This window comes from Eumetopias jubatus, unplaced genomic scaffold (genome assembly GCF_037043125.1).
Source record: "Eumetopias jubatus isolate StellerSeaLion01/CBP00866 unplaced genomic scaffold, mEumJub1_p1.0 scaffold_7, whole genome shotgun sequence".
NCBI classification, from domain to species: Eukaryota; Metazoa; Chordata; class Mammalia; order Carnivora; family Otariidae; genus Eumetopias; species Eumetopias jubatus.
Window position 1 is genome coordinate 58,032,613 of NW_028274813.1, and position 20,198 is coordinate 58,052,810.

At 36.2% G+C, this 20,198-nt stretch overlaps 1 protein-coding gene across 1 annotated transcript in view; it reads left to right on the plus strand.

Annotated features, from left to right (window-relative positions):
* Positions 1-19,869, plus strand: part of SEC23A (SEC23 homolog A, COPII component) — a 61,056-nt gene extending 41,187 nt beyond the window's left edge. Inside the window, exons 15-20 of the mRNA XM_028101504.2 lie at positions 302-379; positions 2,580-2,741; positions 4,694-4,780; positions 7,078-7,233; positions 9,069-9,134; positions 18,493-19,869. Of these exons, the coding sequence (XP_027957305.1) occupies positions 302-379; positions 2,580-2,741; positions 4,694-4,780; positions 7,078-7,233; positions 9,069-9,134; positions 18,493-18,582 (639 nt within the window). The 3' untranslated portion in view covers positions 18,583-19,869. The remainder of the gene's footprint in view (positions 1-301; positions 380-2,579; positions 2,742-4,693; positions 4,781-7,077; positions 7,234-9,068; positions 9,135-18,492) is intronic.
* Positions 19,870-20,198: the final 329 nt, after the last annotated feature.

Genomic DNA, 20,198 nt, shown 5'->3' on the forward strand with positions numbered 1-20,198 from the left:
CTTTTTTTTTTTTTTTTTTTTTTTTTAGGATTTTTAGTTTATTTGAGAGAGAGAGAGAGAGAGCACTAGCAGGGGGAGAGGCAGAAGGAGAGGGAGAAATAGACTCCCAGCTGAGCAGAGAGCCTGACTAGGGTCTCAATCCCAGGACCTTGGGATCATTTCCTCAGCCGAAGGCAGACGCTTAACTAACTGAGCCACCCAGGTACCCCAAGAGTAATAACTTTAAAAAAATAGAATATGTACAGGCAAGAGGTTTAGCTGTATGCCAGGCAATATATTACTAACATTTTATTTTATTTAGTGTCAGAAATTTGGAGAGTATCACAAAGATGATCCAAGTTCCTTCAGATTTTCAGAAACTTTCTCCCTTTATCCACAGGTGAGTAGATTAAAAAGTCCATGTTCTTTTCTTACTGTTGACAGTAGCATTGGGTCTCACTTTTTCTGTTTTATAAGAATATAGGACCTGTTGTATTGGGTTATTCTTTTGGTAATGTTTTAAGTTTTGGGATAGCTGAGAAATTAATATTGTGCTTGAATAGTCATTGAAAAGTGTATTATATTTTTGTGATTGCCTTCAAATAGTCATTTATTTGTGGTGAAATAAATTTACACTGGAACCCTACTCTGGAGTAGAATTAGGTGTGAGGTAGATTAGCTTTCCATCTGATATAAGGGATCTAATTATAGTAGTACCGAAAGTAAGTAACTTGACCAGTCAACTAGTCTTACAGCATGGTATCGTTTTACCTGAGAACAAATTTATGGGGATATACCAGATAAATAGAAAAGAAGCTAATTTGATTTATCTTACAGAAATTTTTTCACTTGGGTTGTAGAATCTACCTGTCTTATTTTCATAGATACTTTTAAAAGTCTAGGTTGTTTATATGATGAGTAACAGAACCATTTATTCAGCTGAGGTCTTTATGCAGGGAACTTTAGGAGAATAAAGATGACTGACACATCTCACTTTTAAGGAGCTTTCAGTCTGAAGGGTGAGATCTGAAATATATCTAACACAGAACAGAGAGAGAGAAATGCTATGCGAGATATACAAAATTTAAAGGAAACTTAAAGGAATCCTTCCAAGTGAATGGTGTGATACATCTTTATAGAAGAGGTGGCAATTTTAGCTTAGCCTGGAAGGATGATTATATTGAGATGTGGAAATTCAAATTTTTGCCCATGAACACCTCGCTCAAAGCTTCAACTTTGTTTTCAGAACTACTCTTATTTTTCATTGATCTGTAGCGTAGAAACTTCATGTTTATACAGGGAGATGTCCCTAAACCTCGGGTTGCAGTTTTGGAGAACTAGGAAGGGGCAGAGTCTTTTTGTCTTAAGGCAGGCAAAACCATTTCTCAGGCCTCATATTAGCAGAAACTAATGGGAAAGAGAATGTGGGCATTAGCCTCAGTATTTGACTGAATGCCGAACACTTTCCTTTCTTTCTCTTCTCTCCCAACTCCAAGCCTTCTTTTTAGGCTTTTGATAGTTGATAGATCTCCCGAGAGATCTGGGCCTCTCATCTTTTCCCCTCTATTGGAAATCACAGAGGACCCAGAAATAATTTTCTTTGGGCTTTCAAAGCCTGATGCTCTTCTAAAAGGTAACATAGACTAAATTTAGGGAAGGTTTTTATTTCTGGAAAATTTACTCCCAAATTTACCAATTACACATTGCTGTGAGTAAACAGGAATGGCTGAAGTGGTAAGGAATGAGAGAGCATCTTAGTGAATTCTGATCACTGAGAACAGAGAAGGAATGAGAGTGTCACTGAGCAGCATGTACTGGGAGAGACCTGTGGAATGAGTCCCAGGGCAGAAGCATCATGTAGGCACTTGAGCCCTGAGGGTGGAGGGCAGTGGAGAGAAGTAACTGAAAAACAAATGAGAGTTCTTTGGAGAGCTGATTCTTTTGATTGTATCTGAGACCCTTTGATTGTATCAAAGTACAATGTAGCTGTCCTTTATTCAGGCCAGACTCTTCCCCTTTTTGATCTCTTTCATATGAGGAGTGGGTGGAATGAAAGTGAAAGGAGAAAGAAGTAATGAAATGGTCTAAAGAATGTTTCTTAGGGATGAGGAAGAACTTAAATATTAAGAAACAAGTAGGTGTATGTAAGTCCTTTTCTTTTAAATCAATGCAGACCCTTCCCAGTGCAACTTTTGGGAGCTCTCAAAACCTAGAAAATCTGTTAGTCTATTTTTATGTACGCTTGGAGTCTTTTGATGGTGGTAAGGAATAGTAATAAAAAAGTTCAAAGATGTGCCAGAGAGATGATGAGTAGAAACAAAGAATGCTGATAGTGCACCGTGTAGCATCAGCCTCTGAATAACTTAGATCTGAGCAAGGACTTTTTTTTCCCCTATTTTTGTTTTCCTTTTGAGTCATCTCTTTTAATTTTATTTATTGTTAAATTATATTTTCAAGTAACTGATAAAGATCGTGAATACAATTTAGAAGGTCCTTATTATAACTTGTTATTGTCTTAATAGTAATCAAATGCTTTTGTAATAGTAAACTTCTGTTGAAGTAAAATCAGTAAAAGCTATCTCACATTTTTTTTCTTGTAGTTTATGTTTCATTTAAGAAGATCTCCTTTCTTACAAGTTTTTAACAATAGTCCTGATGAGAGTTCATATTATCGTCACCATTTTATGCGTCAAGATTTGACCCAGTCCCTAATTATGATACAGCCTATTCTGTATGCATATTCTTTTAGTGGACCCCCAGAGGTAAGAGAGACAGAAAACAAAAATTGGTTTTGTTACTGTGATGTGTGTCATTAAAAAGCAAAAACAACTAAGTTTTTCTTGGAATATAGTTACTAAATACAGGAATTTAGTTCAAGAAGTTATGTTATCCATATATTCAGTTAAAAATATTTGAGTGCTTATTATATGCTAGGTTGCACTAGGAAATCATTTTAAAAAATACAAAAACCGAGGTGGAAGAGACTTTTAAGATCAATTTGTGTAGTTATTTGGTTGATCAAATTCTCTAGGGCTTATGATTATCCTTTTGTCTTTAACAGTGTCCATTGGTAATGATGATTCTAGAACCTGTAGCTTATTCCAGAGTATATACTGTCTGATAATTAGGACATTCTGTCTAAAGAAAACCTCTTGCTTAAATATCATCTCATTCTCCTGTAGCTTTTTTTGAACATAAGATACAGTTAATTATAAAGACGTATATTTAGAAAGGTGGTAACAAAGTCATCCATTTAGATTTCTTAGCAAACTGTCCCACTTACTTTAACCAATTGTTAAACAGTTTTTCTATTTTGTAGTTAAAATTGTCTGTTTTACCACTTACAAGTATGTAATGACTGTATTTGAAAGTAATATTTAAGAATGGTCAGCATAAACAATATTTATAATATCTCCTGATTAATGATCTCTGGTGATGCCTTTATTCATTGTTTCGGAAAAATAGTTTTAAAACATTTTGTTACTATAATTGTTTTTAATTTGTCATAGTGTCTACTTTTCTAGAAAATATAATATTGTTAATGTGATGGTCTAGCTATGTATTTGGTTTTATAGTTCTTTGAATCAGGAAAGAAAACTTTAGAGATTTTTTTTTTCTCATTTCAGAGTAATACATGTAAATTGTAGATATCTGGAAAATGTAGATTAGTGTTTAGAAGAAATTTGGAATCCCACAATCCCTACTGTCTGCTCCTGTTAAATTCCAACCTTTCCATTTAATCCACGAATCCCATTAGCTTAATTTACTTAAGGCTCTGCTGTTGGAGTTACTCTCTTTCCTCCATCATCACTTGCTCTTCCTCTGGATCATTCTCATTAACACAGAAACCCGAGTCACATTCATGTTAAAAACCAACAGACAAAACCACCCTTGACTTCACATTTTCTCTAATTGCTACTCATTTCTCTGGTCTCAATTGCAGCCAAACTCAGAAAATTACCTATTGTCTCTATGATGATCTCACCTCACATTCTCTTTTCAACCTCCATTATTCAGATTCTTGTTCTTAACATTACACTGAAACAACTCTTACCAGACCACCAATGTCCTACGTCTTGCCAGAACTCTTGACAGCATTTATTTACCTAATGAGGACTCTCCTTGAAAACCTTTTGTTTAAACTAATCTGACACCTGCAAAACCTACTGGTTTTCCTCCTAATCACTGCCTGTTCCTTCTCAGTTTCCTTTTGCTGACTTCTCCTTTTCAGATCTTTGAAGTGTTGGCATGTTCCGGGGCCCAGTCTCTGGCTTTCGCTCTATCTTCCTTCCCTCTGGTGTAGATATGTACTGTGATGTAGTATAATCACATAGCTTTAATTACCATCTTCATGCATGTGATATCCAAATTTATGTCATTAGTTCTGGCCACTCCCTTACATTTCCTACTCAGAACTATTTTTCCATCTCCAGATTTGCTCTTTCCCAAGCCTTTCCCCTCTCACTCAACGGTCCATCATCAGGCTTAGGAGTTAACCCTGATTTCCTCTTGGCTCTACTCTGTTTTTCAGTTGTTACCTCTGTTTTTACGAGTTCTCAGAAAATTAAAATGTACTGCAAGAATTCATGAGAGCGAGATGTTTTTAAGTTATAAGATACAAATTTAAAATTTTAAAGGTATCCTGGAAAGATCTGTTTTGTAACTTTAATTTCTTTTTCCATCTTCCTCCTTTCTCATTGTTTTCTTCTGTTAGCCGGTTCTTCTTGATAGCAGCAGCATTCTTGCGGATCGCATTCTTCTCATGGACACGTTCTTCCAGATTTTGATTTATCATGGTGAGGTAAGAGTCCACTGCATTTAACCCTGTGCACGTGTGTGCAACAGAGTGTTTTTATTCATGGAAGCTGTCCCTTCTTTACCATATGATTACTGTTTCCTCTCTGATAAACTTTTATTTCCATTTTTATAAAGTAGGTATAAAATATGATTCTTCTTGCCACTGGTTTTTAGACTTCATTTGCATTTGACCTGCCTGTGCTTGTTTTGTCCATTTGTCCATGTACGATTGGATAAATGGATTTTACACAGAGCATAGTGTTGTGAAAGTAAGAGCATTGATGTATACATAGACATGCCATACTTTTGGGTTTTACTGGAGACATCGAGAAGGAAAAAGCCTTTGTCAGTAGGCAGACTCTCCCTTTCATTACTTCATGGTAATCATTTAAAAAGTATTCCATTTGGGCCCCTGAGTGGCTCAGTTGGTTAAGCGACTGCCTTCGGCTCCGGTCATGATCCTGGAGTCCCGGGATCGAGTCCCACATCGGACTCCCTGCTCAGCAGGGAGTCTGCTTCTCCCTCGGACCCTCTCCCCTCTCATGCTCTCTCTCTATCTCATTCTCTCTCAAATAAATAAAATCTTAAAAAAAAATTTAAAAAGTATTCCATTTAATGCATTTAAAGTATTTAAAAAATATTCCACATGATCTGAAAACTCATTTTTAATGGATAAGTGAATTAAAATTAAAATTTACACCTTAATTGGAATGGTACATGATTAAAAAGAGAATATTTCAGTAGCTATTAAGCTTTAATCAGGTATTTAGCAGAACTCTGTTCATTCCTGCATTTATTCATTCAGCCAGTAATTAAATGTTTCCTCTGTATAAGAAAGCACTGTGTTCTGGATGCCTTGAAAGAGATTCTTTTTTTTTTTTAATTTTTTTATTGTTATGTTAATAACCATATATTACATCATTAGTTTTTGATGTAGTGTTCCATGATTCATTGTTTGTTCATAACACCCAGTGCTCCATGCAGAATGTGCCCTCTTTAATACCCATCACCAGGCTAACCCATCCCCCTACCCTCCTCCCCTCTAGAACCCTCAGTTTGTTTTTCAGAGTCCATCAAAAAGATAGAGATTCTTTTTTTCACAGATCCACACTCAAATTTATAGTCTAGTGACTTGTGCAGATTTATTTATTTATTTATTTATTTATTTTTATTTATTTTCACAGACCCACACTCAAATTTATAGTCTAGTAACTTGTGCAGATTTATTTTTCCAGTTGTTTTAATTGTAAATGATTTTAGATTTGCACTCTAATTGTAGAGGTGTACTCAAAATGTCCTTTTAAGTAATATTATCTAGGCCTTTGAAAAGATTTATTGATTATTGATACCAGTACTAATGTCCTTTAATTTTTAAGGATAATGCCTATTACATGAGAGTGAGGTATTTTGCTGCTTTTTTTGTGTGTGATTTTTTTAAAAATAGCTTGTTAATGTGCTTAAAGGAGAAATCTGAAATGCACATGACTGCTTCTCTGTTAAATACAGAGCTGTAAAGCCATATAGAGTATATATTGACTGATGCAGTTAAGTTAGAAACCAAGCCAAGTTTAAATTTTTAGATGATTTAATTACATGGCTTTTGGAGCCACTTACCTTAATAAAAGAATTGATTCAGATACTCTTCTACAGGTATATTATCTTTATAATTTTATTGCTATCATTACTAAAGTTTTATGTTTATATATCTTGTCAGAACATAACTCCATTGATAAAAACTTTATAATAGTAGGTGGTTAATTTTGAAGTCTCTGGGAAATCTGTTAACAAAAATCCCTCTAGTTTATCATAAACTTAAGTAGATAGCTTTTAGCTAATAATATAAACAGTATTTAAAAATTTTTTTGGTTTATTTCTTTTTACTTTTAAGGGAGAAGAAATATTCTAATTTTGCATCTCTTTACTCAAGAATACCAAAATTAGTGTTCTTCTTTTTTTTTTTAAAGATTTTATTTATTTATTTGACAGAGAGAGAGACACAGTGAGAGAGGGAACACAAGCACGGGGGAGCAGGAGAGGGAGAAGCAGGCTTCCCGCAGAGCAGGAAACCCCATGCGGGGCTCGATCCCAGGACTCTGGGATCATGACCTGAGCCGAAGGCAGACGCTTAACGACTGAGCCACCCAGGCGCCCCAAAATTAGTGTTCTTGATTTAAAAACTGATAAATAATGATTTATAATTTTCTTATTTTCTGAAGATTAATTCCTTTGAAAAAACCTCTTAAAATTTTTGGATAGGCAAGAAATTAAAAGTAATAATTCCTTTAATTGTTTTAAAATTAGACCATTGCACAGTGGCGCAAGTCAGGATACCAGGACATGCCAGAATATGAAAATTTCCGCCATCTTCTACAAGCCCCTGTGGATGATGCACAGGAGATTCTTCACTCCAGATTTCCAATGCCAAGATACATTGACACTGAACATGGAGGTAGCCAGGTAAGTATAGTTAATTTGTTTGTCGTTAGTATTGATTGTAATGAGTTGTTCCTATATGCCTTCTGACTTTTAATTTGAAAAGACTGTTTCACAAGGCAAGTATAAGAGGAAGGATGCGGGTAGAAGGTCACCAGGGAAAATATGCTGGCTTTTTGCCTTAGCAGTGGGAGCAAAGCAGTGACTATTGGCCAGTTGCCTAAAGCTAGCAGTTTCTCCCACCTTCTACCACCAGCTCAGATTTAATAACAGAGCCAGGATGATGTTATGGTGGCACATCAGCTTTAGTGGGGCAAGAAGAACAACTTGGAAAAAATTTTAGTGTAGCTTTTTTAGTATAATTTTGTTAAATCTGTTAATTTAATGAAGAAGTCTGTGAATATGAAGTTTGCGGTAACATAATTTTTTGTTTTCCTCATTCTGTCATTTCAGTTTTCTAGAAAATGTCATGTAATAGGAAAGCATTATATTACAAAAGGCCTTGTGGATTTTAGAATTATGAAGATTAAATAAAGTACATGTACATATATACATGGCCCTTCAGGACCTTTCAGAAGGCTAGGTTTAAGACCCCTTAACATAGACTTTTTTTTTTTTAAAGATTATTTATTTATTTATTTATTTATTTGACAGAAAGAGAGGGAACACGAGCAGAGGGAGTGGGAGAGGGAGAAGCAGGCTTCCCACTGTGCAGGGAGCCTGATGCGGGGCTCGATCCCATGACCCTGGGACCATGACCTGAGCTGAAGACAGACGTTTAATGACTGAGCCCCTTATCATAGACTTCTTAAAACAGTTTTTACTTCTCCCTTGTAATTGTATTAGAGCTATAATAAATTTAATTATAGGTTATCATAAGTTTCTTTCACTTGCTAAAGGCAGGTACCTTGCTTCATTTATTATTGTTTCCCTTGTGCCTAGCACAGTATTATAAAATAGGTGGTAAATATTAGTAACTATTATTCATAAATGATAGCAGTTATTTTTAGGGTTTTATTATATTTATAATAAGAGCTACCGTGTGTTGAGAATTTGCAAAGCTGTTAGTACTTTACACACCTTGTCTCATTTGATCCTCATAACAGTCCTATTGTTATCTCCATTTTACAGATAATAAGACTGAGACTTAGGTTACTTGTGGCCAAGGAAACACAGTAAATGAAGAAGCAGGCATTCAAATCTAGGTGTTCTAACTCTAGAGCCAGTGCTCTTATGTTAAACTGCTTACTCATAGATTAGAAAAAGATTTTGTGTGATACTAAATTTCAAAAGATATGGCTATGTTTTTCAGTATGAAATAATCATTTATGCCTAGTTCTCTCATTGATGTCTCCTCATGTGTAGTGCTATTTTCCTCTTTTATTTTGGTTTTCATGATGATAAAGCTTAGTGGAGAGATGGTTAAAATGTTGGGTAAGTTGTCTTATGGAATAGCCTACAGGTTGAGAAAGTTTGAGAGTCATTGTTTAAAGTAAAAGAATGTATAGGGTACTTTTTGGTACTTCAGATCTCTGATGACGTTTCAGACCAAGGGTTTAGTAAATTTCACACTAATCTTGTACTTGTTGCACACATAAATTTTATATGCTGAGTTTTGGAATTAGCAGTTTATTATTTGTTATGAATATATGATTTGGAGAGAAGAGGGTGCATTTATTTGTAACATGTAGTGGCCCACATATTTCCAAAATTTATTTTTTTTAAAGTTGCCTCTTAATAAAATTAATTTTATCAGAACATATTAAATAAAATTGATTTTAGATCATAATTTGTTTGTTCAGCTCATATTAACTAAATCTATTTTTGATGAATAATGTTATGTCTTCTTTGCTTTTAAGGCCCGTTTCCTGCTTTCGAAAGTCAACCCTTCCCAGACTCATAATAATATGTATGCCTGGGGACAGGTAAGTGTAAATAGTGGATCTTGGAAATTATTTCTTTTGTGTATTTACAGTTTGTTATTTTAGTGAAAGCTACATTTTTCCCTGTGTATTTGCTAATGATTTCTATTGGAAAAGTAATGAAAAAATGAGTAGAAAATAGAATTAGCATTTGGTGGCACCATAGAAAATAAAAGGTGATCATATCAAATAGGTAGAATTCCTTCATATTCCTAGTTTAGGACCTCACCCTTGAGACAAAAAGCAATATAGTGCATAATATAAGATAGGAAATGATGATTTAAGGTTAATGCTAGGACGTGAACTATAAAAGGCCACACATAATAAGTTGGAAGAGGTCAGGGATTGTAATTGAACAAGAGAGGCAGGAGGCCTGGAAATCATTGTTAATATATTTTGATTTCTTAGAAGTCCTACCTCTTGGTACAATATATCAACATTTATCAAGTATCCAATTACAGGACTCTGTTTGGGTACTTTTGGGTACAGAGTGATCATCCCTGCTTTTTTTCTTTGTTTCAAGTTTTTATTTAAATTCTAGTTAGTTAACATATAGTGTAATATTGGTTTCAGAAGTAGAATTTAGTGATTCATCAGTTTGATCATCTCTACTTGTAAAGAGCTGGTAATCTAGCATTAGAGATAAGATAACTAAGTAATTAAAATATAAGTCAGTATGAGATATGTTCTTTTTAGAAAAATATAAAATATTACAGGAGTTAGAAGAGGAAGAGGGGAAGAGAGCGCATGGTGGCAGCAGGAGACAATGTATAATCAGAAAAGAGCTCAGAAAAGGGAACATTTCCTTTTAGAATGGTTACAATTTCAAGAAGTAGAAATTGTATGAGGAGTTCCAGGTAGAGGACAGTGTGGACCAAGTAAGGTACACACATAGGATGAATAGAACAATAAACTGGAAATGTATTGTGTGGCTGAATTGTAGAGGATCTTAAATGCTAGGTTGAGTGCCAAGGAGCTGAGTATTTAGTAAGTAATAAAATGTTACTGAAGGTTTTTGGACAGGGGCAAATTTGAGTCTTAGATAATATAGTTGACTCCTAAGATTAATTGAGAGCAGTCTTTAAGTTGAAACTGTATTTTGAAGTAATCCGAGTGAGGGGGAATGAAGGCAAGATGGCGAAAAGGAATAGATTTCAGTGATATTTTAAATGTGGAACCAGTGAGATTTGATTAGAAGTTGCAGGAAAGTAAAAGTTTCTCTAGGGCAAGACAGCTAAATGCAAAATGTGAATTCTGATTGGATTCTGAATTAGAGAAAACAATAATAAAGAACATAATTGTGATAATTTGTGAAATTTGAATATGGACTGTGTATCAGCTACTAGTATAATATTAAATTTCTTGATTGTGATACTACTGGTGTGGTTATATAGGAGATTGTCTGTAACCTTGGGAGATGTATCCTAAAGGGGGTAAAATGTCATGATGTCTTCAACTTATAGAAATGATGCAACAAAAGAAAAGGAAACGTATAGAAACATAAAGCAACTGTGGCAAAATATTAATCAGTGAATTTAGGTATAGAGTATGTGGGTGTTCATTGTACTTTTTTCTCAACTTTTCTATACATTTGAATTTTTAAAAAATAAATAGTTGAGGAAGAACAAGGTAATGTAGGATTTTGAGCCTGGGTAACTAGGAGAAATGTGCCAGTAAGTGGGAAGGCAGAGAGAAAATGTTTGATTTTAGGCACACTGAATTTGAGATAACATCTAGATGGCCAGATAGAGCAGGCTATTAGAAATTTGGGTTTGATGATCAGGGCAAGAATGTGAAAGTTGATCATGGACAAGTGATACTTAAAGTCATCACAGTGAATACTTGTTCAGGGAGAGTTGAGAGGCAAAAGAAGGACAAGATAAACCCTTGAGGAAGTACAAGTGGTAGGAGTATTTTGTAATAGAGAGGTGGAAGGAATATGAAAAGAATACCATACTATGTCATAATAGGTGAGGGAGGGCTTTATAGAAAGAAGGAAGGGTGTTAACAAATTCTGAGATGCTGCAGACCTTTGAAGGAGGATGAAGACTTAAAAAACGTGGATGGATTTGAAGATTAGGAGGTCATTTGTGGCCCTGGTAAGCAGTTTTAAATAGTTGTTGAGTACAAGATAGATTGTAAGGAATTAGTGGGTGGTAAAGAAATGGAGGTTGTAAGTGTTAATGGTTCTTTTGCAAATTTAGTCTGAGTTCGGGTAGTAGGATAGAAGGATGATTCTTATTCAGATAAGAACACAGAACTTATTTGTAGACCAAGTGCAAGATGCTGATAAAAGAACAGCGTATAGATGTTTAAGATCCTCAAAAGCAGACAGTGTGATCACAGCACTGTATGGAGTTGAAGCATTGTTAAGGAGGCAGGACATTTCCTTCTGCAGAAGCAAATGGTAGGAAGGGTAATGACAGAGAAAGATGTTGAGAACAGAATGCTCATATTGGGTAATTACCTGTTACTTTTCAATAATAGTGGATTATTCACTAAGAGTGAGACATGCTGGGGTTAAAGGAATAGAAAACAGAAAAGATTTAAAAACAACTATAAGGAATATAAGAAAGCAACAGCAGGTGAACAAAAGGCTTTTATAGCAGTGAGGGCCCATTTTATTTACAAACAATTTCTAGAGCTTGCTTCCATTATGTTTTTTAACCATGCTTTGTAGTTCAGGCATTGCATCAAAGATGAAAGACTTTGGGGGTGATTTAGCACTGGAGATAAGAAAGATGGACACATTAAAGGGAGTGCAATGATGTAGAGCAATGGTAAATGACTGTGAGGTCCAGGCTGGGTAGAAGATGTAGTAATTAGGATTAAGGCCCCTTCCCTTTAAATATAGAGGTGCCTCAAAATTTTGCCCTGATTTCTCTGCATACATTGTTTTTCTGGGTGATTACACCGCTGTGGCTTCAGATTTCATCCAAGGCTAACTTGCAAATCTCCACCTTTGGTTTGACTTCACCTTGAGCTATAGCTTGGAATTTCCATAACTGTCTGTTACACATCACTGGAGCTTCCTGTACACATTTCATAAGCAACATGTCCCAGCTTGAACTTACTCTCATTTATACCATCTTGGTCTGCTTGACTTTCCTATTTTTACAGAGGACCCCACCATTCTCTCAATTCCCAAGGCTTGGAACTTTAGTCATTTGCATTTTATTTTCTCCCTTCCACCCCTAGTTACTCACAAATGGTTTGATCTCTTGCTCCTAACCATTCCCTCCTTTCCCTGTCACTAACAGGTCAGGCCCTTGTTACTATTCACATAGATTGTCAGTGCTTCAGCCCTGTTTCTTCCATTTTGGCAATGGCCAGAGTCATCTCCCTGAAGCAGTTCTAAGTTAATCTCTGGGGCACCTGGGTGGCTCAGTCGTTTAAGTGTCCAGCTCTTGGTTTCGGCTCAGGTCATGATCTCAGAGTCATGAGATCAGGCCCTGTGTTGGGCTCTGTGCTCAGCGCAGAATCTGCTAGAGATTCTCTCTCTCCCTCTGCCCCTCCCCTGGCTCATGTGCTCCCATGCTCTCTCTCAGATAAATAAATAAAATCTTTAAAAAAAATTAATCTTTAATAACCTCCTTTGGAATTACATATAACTCTTTATATTGCTTTTGAGGGTCCTTTGTTGCATAATCCAAAGTTTTCCCACTTTTAGCTACTGTTTTGCCTTTTTAGCCAACTAGATTTCTTATTTCACTTTGAATACAGTAAGCATGTTACCATCTTTGTGGCTTGTCCCTAGTAGTCTCCTATGTCACCATATGGTAGCCATCCCTTAAGGCTGGGTTCAAAGTTCACTGACTCCATGAAACTTCCTCTTTTTCTTTTTCTTTTTTTTTTTTTTTAAAGATTTTATTTATTTGAGAGAGACAGCATGAGCAGGTGGGAGGGGTAGAGGGAAAGGGAGAAGCAGACTACCTGCTGAGCAGGGAGCCCGATGCAGGACTCGATCCCAGGACTCTGGGATCGTGACCTGAGCCGAAGGCAGATGCTTAGCTGACTGAGCCACCCAGGTGCCTTCCATGAAACCTTTTTTATGATTGCATGACTCGTTTGATATAATATCCCTGCCCCTTCATTCCTTTTTTTCATCCATTTCTGATGGCCCTTATGAGTAATGACTGTCATTTCAATTTTTGACTTTCCACAGTACCTTAAACATAGCATGTATTGAGTATAATAGATTTGGGCAGGAGAACAGAGTTTAGAGTATGGGGGCTTTGTGGAGGTATTTAAGAGTTAAGGAGCCTTTATGATATAGATAAATAAATTGAATCCATGGTCTAAAAGTCCTGAAAGGTAAAGTCTTTATGGTAAGGAAAGGAGCTTACTCTTGGAAAGTGTGGAAGGGGTATAGCATGTGAGAGAAAAAAATTTGTGCCCATATAATGCATATACATATGCATTATCAATATCACCCTCACCATTCCACTTGCTGTGAAACAAAAAGTCAAATACACTACTGTGATGTGGAAGTTTGGAATACAGAATGTACAATGAATCAGCCTTTCCATTTTGCTTGAGTCATCTGAGTATTGAATTTAGTTCTGGATCTCACAACTTAAGAGAAACTTACTTAAGAAAAGAAAATTGAAAGAAGATAGGAAAGTAGGACCAATTAATAAAGTTCATGGAAATGGTGATTAGTCATTATGGAGAAGAGGAGCTTAAAGGATGCTTTAAAATGGTATTTGTCAGGGGTCCCCTATCAAATGCCCTTAGGGGCCAGGTGAGTAACAAATGAGTGAAGCTCTTTTAAGAAAATCTGATGCTCTCAGTGTGAAGAGGCAATACTTGGTGCTCTGGTGGACTAGGGTTTGTGGGAAGAATACAGAAATCCTTTTCTAAAGGGGGTAGCTGTTCCTCCCCTCTAGCTGATTGTTGCCGTTTACATAATTTATTTAACAAAACGTTGTGAGCCCACATTAATGCAGACCAAATAAAATATATCTTTGTGGCTGAATTTCTACATTAAAAAGTGTAGTTTAGTTCATGGAAATAAAACTTGCTTCTTGCTTTTCTGGGTTTAAATTACAACATGGGGGCGCCTGGATGGCTCAGTAAGTAGAGCTTGTGACTCTTGATCTCAGGGTTGTGAGTTCAAGCCCCTTATTGGGTTTGGAGCCTACTTAAGAAAAAAAAAAATAACAACATGGAGGTATAGTTGGTATGCTTATAAAGAACTTGAGCTGTTAAACATGGAGAGGCATCATTCTGAGCTGGTAGTTGAAAACTATAAGTTACTTATCTTTGCCTTTTCTTCTTTGTTACAGAGTTTAATAATATGTGCTTGATATGCACAGTAAGACTCAGTAAATATTAGTTATTATTAGTTTTCCTTGTTATCAGTGGGGAAAAATAAGTCTCTCCTTAAGATCTTTTATTTTTAAAGATTTATTTATTTTAGAGAGAGGGAGAGAGAATCTCAAGCAGACTCCCTGCTGAGTGTGGAGCCCGATGCTTGATCCCATGACCCCTGAGATCATGACCTGAGCTGAAATCAAGAGTTGGATGCCTAACTGACTGAGCCACCTGGGGGCCCCAAAGATACTTTAAATAGGAAAGAAAACCTGTTTTAAACTTTGAAGTTTAATTATTATGACCTGGAAGTAGAGGCATTAGAGGCATAAACGAGAGCTCTAAGGTCTTTCTTGACCTATGCCTTTTTTTTTTTTTAAAGATTTTATTTATTTATTCATGAGAGAGAGAGAGGCAGAGGGAGAAGCAGGCTCCCAAGGAGCAGGGAGCCTGATGTGGGGCTCGATCCCAGGACCCTGGGATCATGACCTGAGCCGAAGGCAGATGCTTAACCATCTGAGCCACCCAGGCGCCCGACCTATGCTTTTTATAAGAGAAATTATGTTAATATTTTTATAGATAATAATAATAACTGATAAACTGAATCTATACTGTTTTAGTTCCTGTGCTGAGCTTCTTATGCACACCTGTTTAATCATTAAAACACTTATGAGGTGGTTACTATTAACTCTTTTTCAGAAGAGGAATTAGGCTTAAACAGCTTAAGTAATACCCAAGATAACATAGCTAAACTGTGGCAGGGTCTGGATTTGACCCTAGACCATTCTGACTGGAGAATCTGAATTTTTAATCATTAAGCTAAATCAGTGATTACAATTTAGGGCGTTAACTTGGTAGCCAAGCATTTTACTAAAAATTATACAATCTTACATTTTAGTTTTCTTTTTGTCAGCAATCAAGTACCCAGCGGTAAGTTATATCCATGATGGCCTGAAGAGGGCACCACTGCAACACTGCTTCCCCACTGCTGTCGCGCTTCCTACGCTCAGTGATAGCTTGGCTCTTTCTGCCTAATCGTGGATATATTTTAAGGAGAAAAAGGGTGCAGTTGAAAAATTAAGATCAGCTGCAAATTTTTGATGTTTGAGTTGAGCATATAATTTCAAATAAGATCTCTACAGTATATAAATTAGAAAATTGATGAGTATTTTGTCTTGCCTGGGAGAAATAGATCTGGGATTGGGTGAATTGAGGTGGAAAACATGTAAATTGAAAGAAAATCAGGAATAGTTAAAGAAAAAAAGCAAGAGTTACCAGGTTATTATTAGTCTAAGTCATATCTTTGAGGCCTTTGCTTCTCTGTGTTAACTATGAATGTACAATAAGGAAAAATATTTCAGTGTTATAAAATAATAGATTTTTCAAAAGAGGTAATAATATAGCTCAAACATGTTGTATTCCTGCTATGTGTCAGGTATTGTTCTGGTTTCCTTACACAGTTGAACTCGTTTAATCATTATAACAACCATATGAAATAGGTCCTGTTGTTATCTTTATTTTACAAATGAGGAAACAAAGACACAGAGAGGTTAAGTAACGTATGTTCCTCAAAGTCATACAAGCAGTAAGTGGCTGAGTGAGGAATTGAGGCCATGCAGTCTGGCTCCAAACTCCAAGCTCTTATTCCCAGTGCTGTTGTCTCCCTTCATTGTCCAGTTCTTCACGTTTTTATAGTTAACGTATGAAAACACATAATAAAATCGATTTTCCTTTATTCAGGAGAGGTTACGGCATGTCTGTGGCAATGCTGGACTAGAATTTACAAGAGCTATAAATTCCCATCTCCTATTTGTTACCCACTTGCTGATCTCTAAAAATTACTTCTTTGTTTTAGGTTTCTTATATTTACTTATAAATGAGAACTTGAGTTTTAGGTTTCTTATATTTACTTATAAATGAGAACTTGAGTTGGGGTGAAAAATTTAAAAATCCAGATATGAAATCTTTCAGAAAACCTTTTTCTTGCTACAATAGAATTTCACTATTAGTGGTTTGGATTAGTGAAAGTCATTCTGTCAACACAGTTTTTATTAAAATAGAAGTTAGGAATTTTCCTTAACTCTTGTTAATTAGAACCCACGGAGATCAATTAAAATGACTTGAATGAAAACAGTAAGCATAGTTTATTTTAAAAATACTGTAAATGTACTTCCTTCCAGCTGGCATGTCTGTTAAAATACGTGCAATTTCTTTTTTTTTTTTAATTTCATTTATTTATTAGAGCACAATCGGGGAGGAGCAGTGGGGAAGGGAGAGGGAGAGAGAGAGAATCCCTTAAGCAGACTCCTCACTGAACACAGGGCCAGACATGGGGCTCGATACCAGGATCCTGAGACCATGACCTGATCAGAAACCAAGAGTCAAATGCTCCTGAACCACCCAGGCACCCCAAAATATGTGCAATTTCAGTTTTATTTAGTAGTCAGGCAGCAATAATCTCACCAAGCCATTTATTTATTCCTTAGTAGTGATAAAGCGCCAATACATTCAAGACAAATGGACACTGGGGCACCCAGGTGGCTCAGATGGTTAAGCGTCTGCCTTCAGCTCGGGTCATGATCCCAGGGTCCTGGGATCGAGCCCCACATCGGGCTCCATGCTTGGCGGGGAGCCTGCTTCTCCCTCTTCCTCTACCATTCCCTCTACTTGTGCTCTCTCGCTCTCTCTATCAAATAAATAAATAAATAAAATCTTTAAAAAAAAAAAAGACAAATGGACACTTCACCACTGTAAAGATTAAGTTGGGTATGTAGCTATTCTGATTCTGCAGTGCAAATCTGATCCTGACCACTTGGGGTAGTGCAGACTCCACCAGTTAAAGGACATGGTTCACAGCAAGCCTGCCCTCAACTTGAGGTGCCGGCTGTAAGCAGGATCCTGCACCTCTGACCAACTAGCCACAAATCTGTATGGGTGTGTGGGGGGGGTGTTCCCCACACCCCCCACCCCCACCTCAGGTTTGACAGCTTCCTAGAACAACTCATGGAACTTGGGAAAGCACTATATTTATGATCACAGTTTTATTATAAAGATTGCAAATAAGAACCAGTGAAGAGACCCCACAGAGTGAAGTCTAGGAGGGTTTCTGATACAGAGCTTCTGTGTTCTTTCCCCGTGGAATCAGAATGTGTCACCTTCCTAGCATACTGATAAATTTGTTAGGAAGTTCCACTGAGCTTTGGTATCCAGAGTTTGTTTCTTTACTACCACGCCTGATTGATTGAATCTCCAGCTCCCTTCTTCTTTTCCCTCCCTTGACCTCACTTCCTCTCCCTAGAGGTCAGGCTTTTTTTTTTTTTTTTAAGATTTTATTTATTTATTGACAGAGAGAGACAAAGCGAGAGAAGGAACACAAGCAGGGGGAATGGGAGAGGGAGAAGCAGGCTTCCCGCTGAGCAGGGAGCCTAATGTGGGGCTTGATCCCAGGACCCTGAGATCATGACCTGAGCCCAAGGCAGACGTTTAATGACTGAGCCACCCAGGCACCCCGAGGTCAGGCTGTCTTAAATCCCCAAGTCCTCTAATCACATGTTGATCTTTCTGGTGACTGGCCCCCATCCTGATTCATCTCATCTCAAAGCATGAACTCAGCTGTGATCCGAGGGGTTTATGAATAACAAAAACATTGGGGCGCCTGGGTGGTTCAGTTGGTTAAGCGACTGCCTTCGGCTCAGGTCATGATCCTGGAGTCCCGGGATCGAGTCCCACATCGGGCTTCCTGCTCAGCAGGGAGTCTGCTTCTCCCTCTGACCCTCTTCCCTCTCGTGCTTTCTATCTCTCATTCTCTCTCTCTCTCAGATAAATAAACAAAATCTTAAAAAAAATAACAAAGACATTATTAGGAAATTCCAAGGATGTAGTAACTCCCTCTGAGGAACCAGGGATAAAGGCCAGTCTGATTATTTTACAACAGGAGCATAGGCATTATTCTGCTTACAATGGTTCCTTGTCTGTTTTAAACATTTGCTTATACATTTTAAGGTATTACTCTGTTTTAATCATAGCAAATATCTTTCTTTTCCTCTAGGAATCTGGAGCACCTATTCTCACAGATGATGTTAGTTTACAAGTGTTTATGGATCACTTGAAGAAACTTGCTGTGTCAAGTGCTGCTTGAAGTGCTAAACATTTTAAGGACACTTAAGAAGATGAAATATTTCAATTTCATTTTTTTCCTTTTTCAGTTTATCTGTGGAAACTAACAGAGGTATCTCTCTAGACTATTAGTATTAGTATGGTTTGAGACAACATGTGGAAAAATGTTCACATTTGTAGATTAAGCTGGAATATAAGAGCAATAAGAACAAATTTGTTTGCCACAGTATTATGACTGGTTTTAGAAATCTGAGGTCTTTATAACTTAATTATGTTAAAGAGTAAAAATAGAGTTGGCCTTGTACTACAGAGATGTAATTTGTTTGTATATTGCAGAAAAATCCAAAGTGGCACTGAATGTCCTTGCTGACTTTTTGAAAACTTGTTTCTTGATTTTAACCAGAAAGTGAACAAAATCATCAACAGTAATGATAAATGTGAACATTTTTGCCTGTTCATTGAAATATATCCGTGATTTTCAAGCACTTATGCGTATACTTTTTCTGTACTTATTCTGTTAAGGCAGATTTATTTTTATGATGATTTGCTTAGGAATTATTTGACTTTATATGAGGTAATTTTCACAAAGATAATTTAATGTTTTTGGTCATTTGGAAAAATAGTTTAGAGATGAAAAATTTCTGGGGTAGCAGTTCCATAACAGACAAAAAATGTGAAATTCCCATAAAGTACCCAACTTACATCATTAGACATGATAATTTTTTTTAAAAAGGGTGATATCACGAAAAGAAACCATTTTGTCATAATGTATTTTAGGAAGTCTGCAGTAAAATAACTGTTGTCACTACTAAACCAAAATTGATTTTTACTGCATGGTTATGTTGTTTCCCCTTGTTTTCTGAGGTAAATTTTACGTATATCCTTCAGTATTTTAACACTATTTTGGGAGTTTACATATTTTTATTTTTGCTTCCATTTTGTGAAATGTATTAAGTTCTTATTGAAACAGTATTATATTTTGTTGAATGATATCATGTGGTGATGCTCAGTTTTATTTTGATTTATTCATTAGTATCATTCACTTTTACCTTTTAAAGTTTACTTGTAGCAAATGTTTACATTGCTAAAGCCAGATGTTTGACAATGAAATTTATACCAAGTACTGCAAATAAAAGGTGGTGCTATGATAAATGCTTAGAAGGACAGTTTGATGATTGTACTTGCATGAACAAATCATATGATAAAACAGAAATTTAAAAAAATTGTTTATATGTTATATTCAGTTAAATAAATTGCTCTGTTCCATTTTATTTGAAATGAACTGTGCTAGGCCTAAATACCAATAAAATATACTTTTTCTGTGTTTTCCTGCTTATTTTGAAGTCTAGTAAAGCCTGAGAAGCCTAATGTAAAATTAGAGCAGTTACAAAATCTGCTATGAGCAGATGAAAAAGTGTTCATTTTTTAAAAAATGACAGCTTTATTGGGATATAATTCACATACCACACAGTTCACCCATTTAGAGTGTATAGCTCAGTGGTTTTTAGAATATTCAAAGTTGTGTAATCAATACCACAATCAATTTTAGAGCATTTTCATCTTCCCCAAAGTAGTTGTTTTTGCTATAAGGAAACTGTGTTTTGGAGTTAACATATTTTGAATTGAATTAAGCCCCTG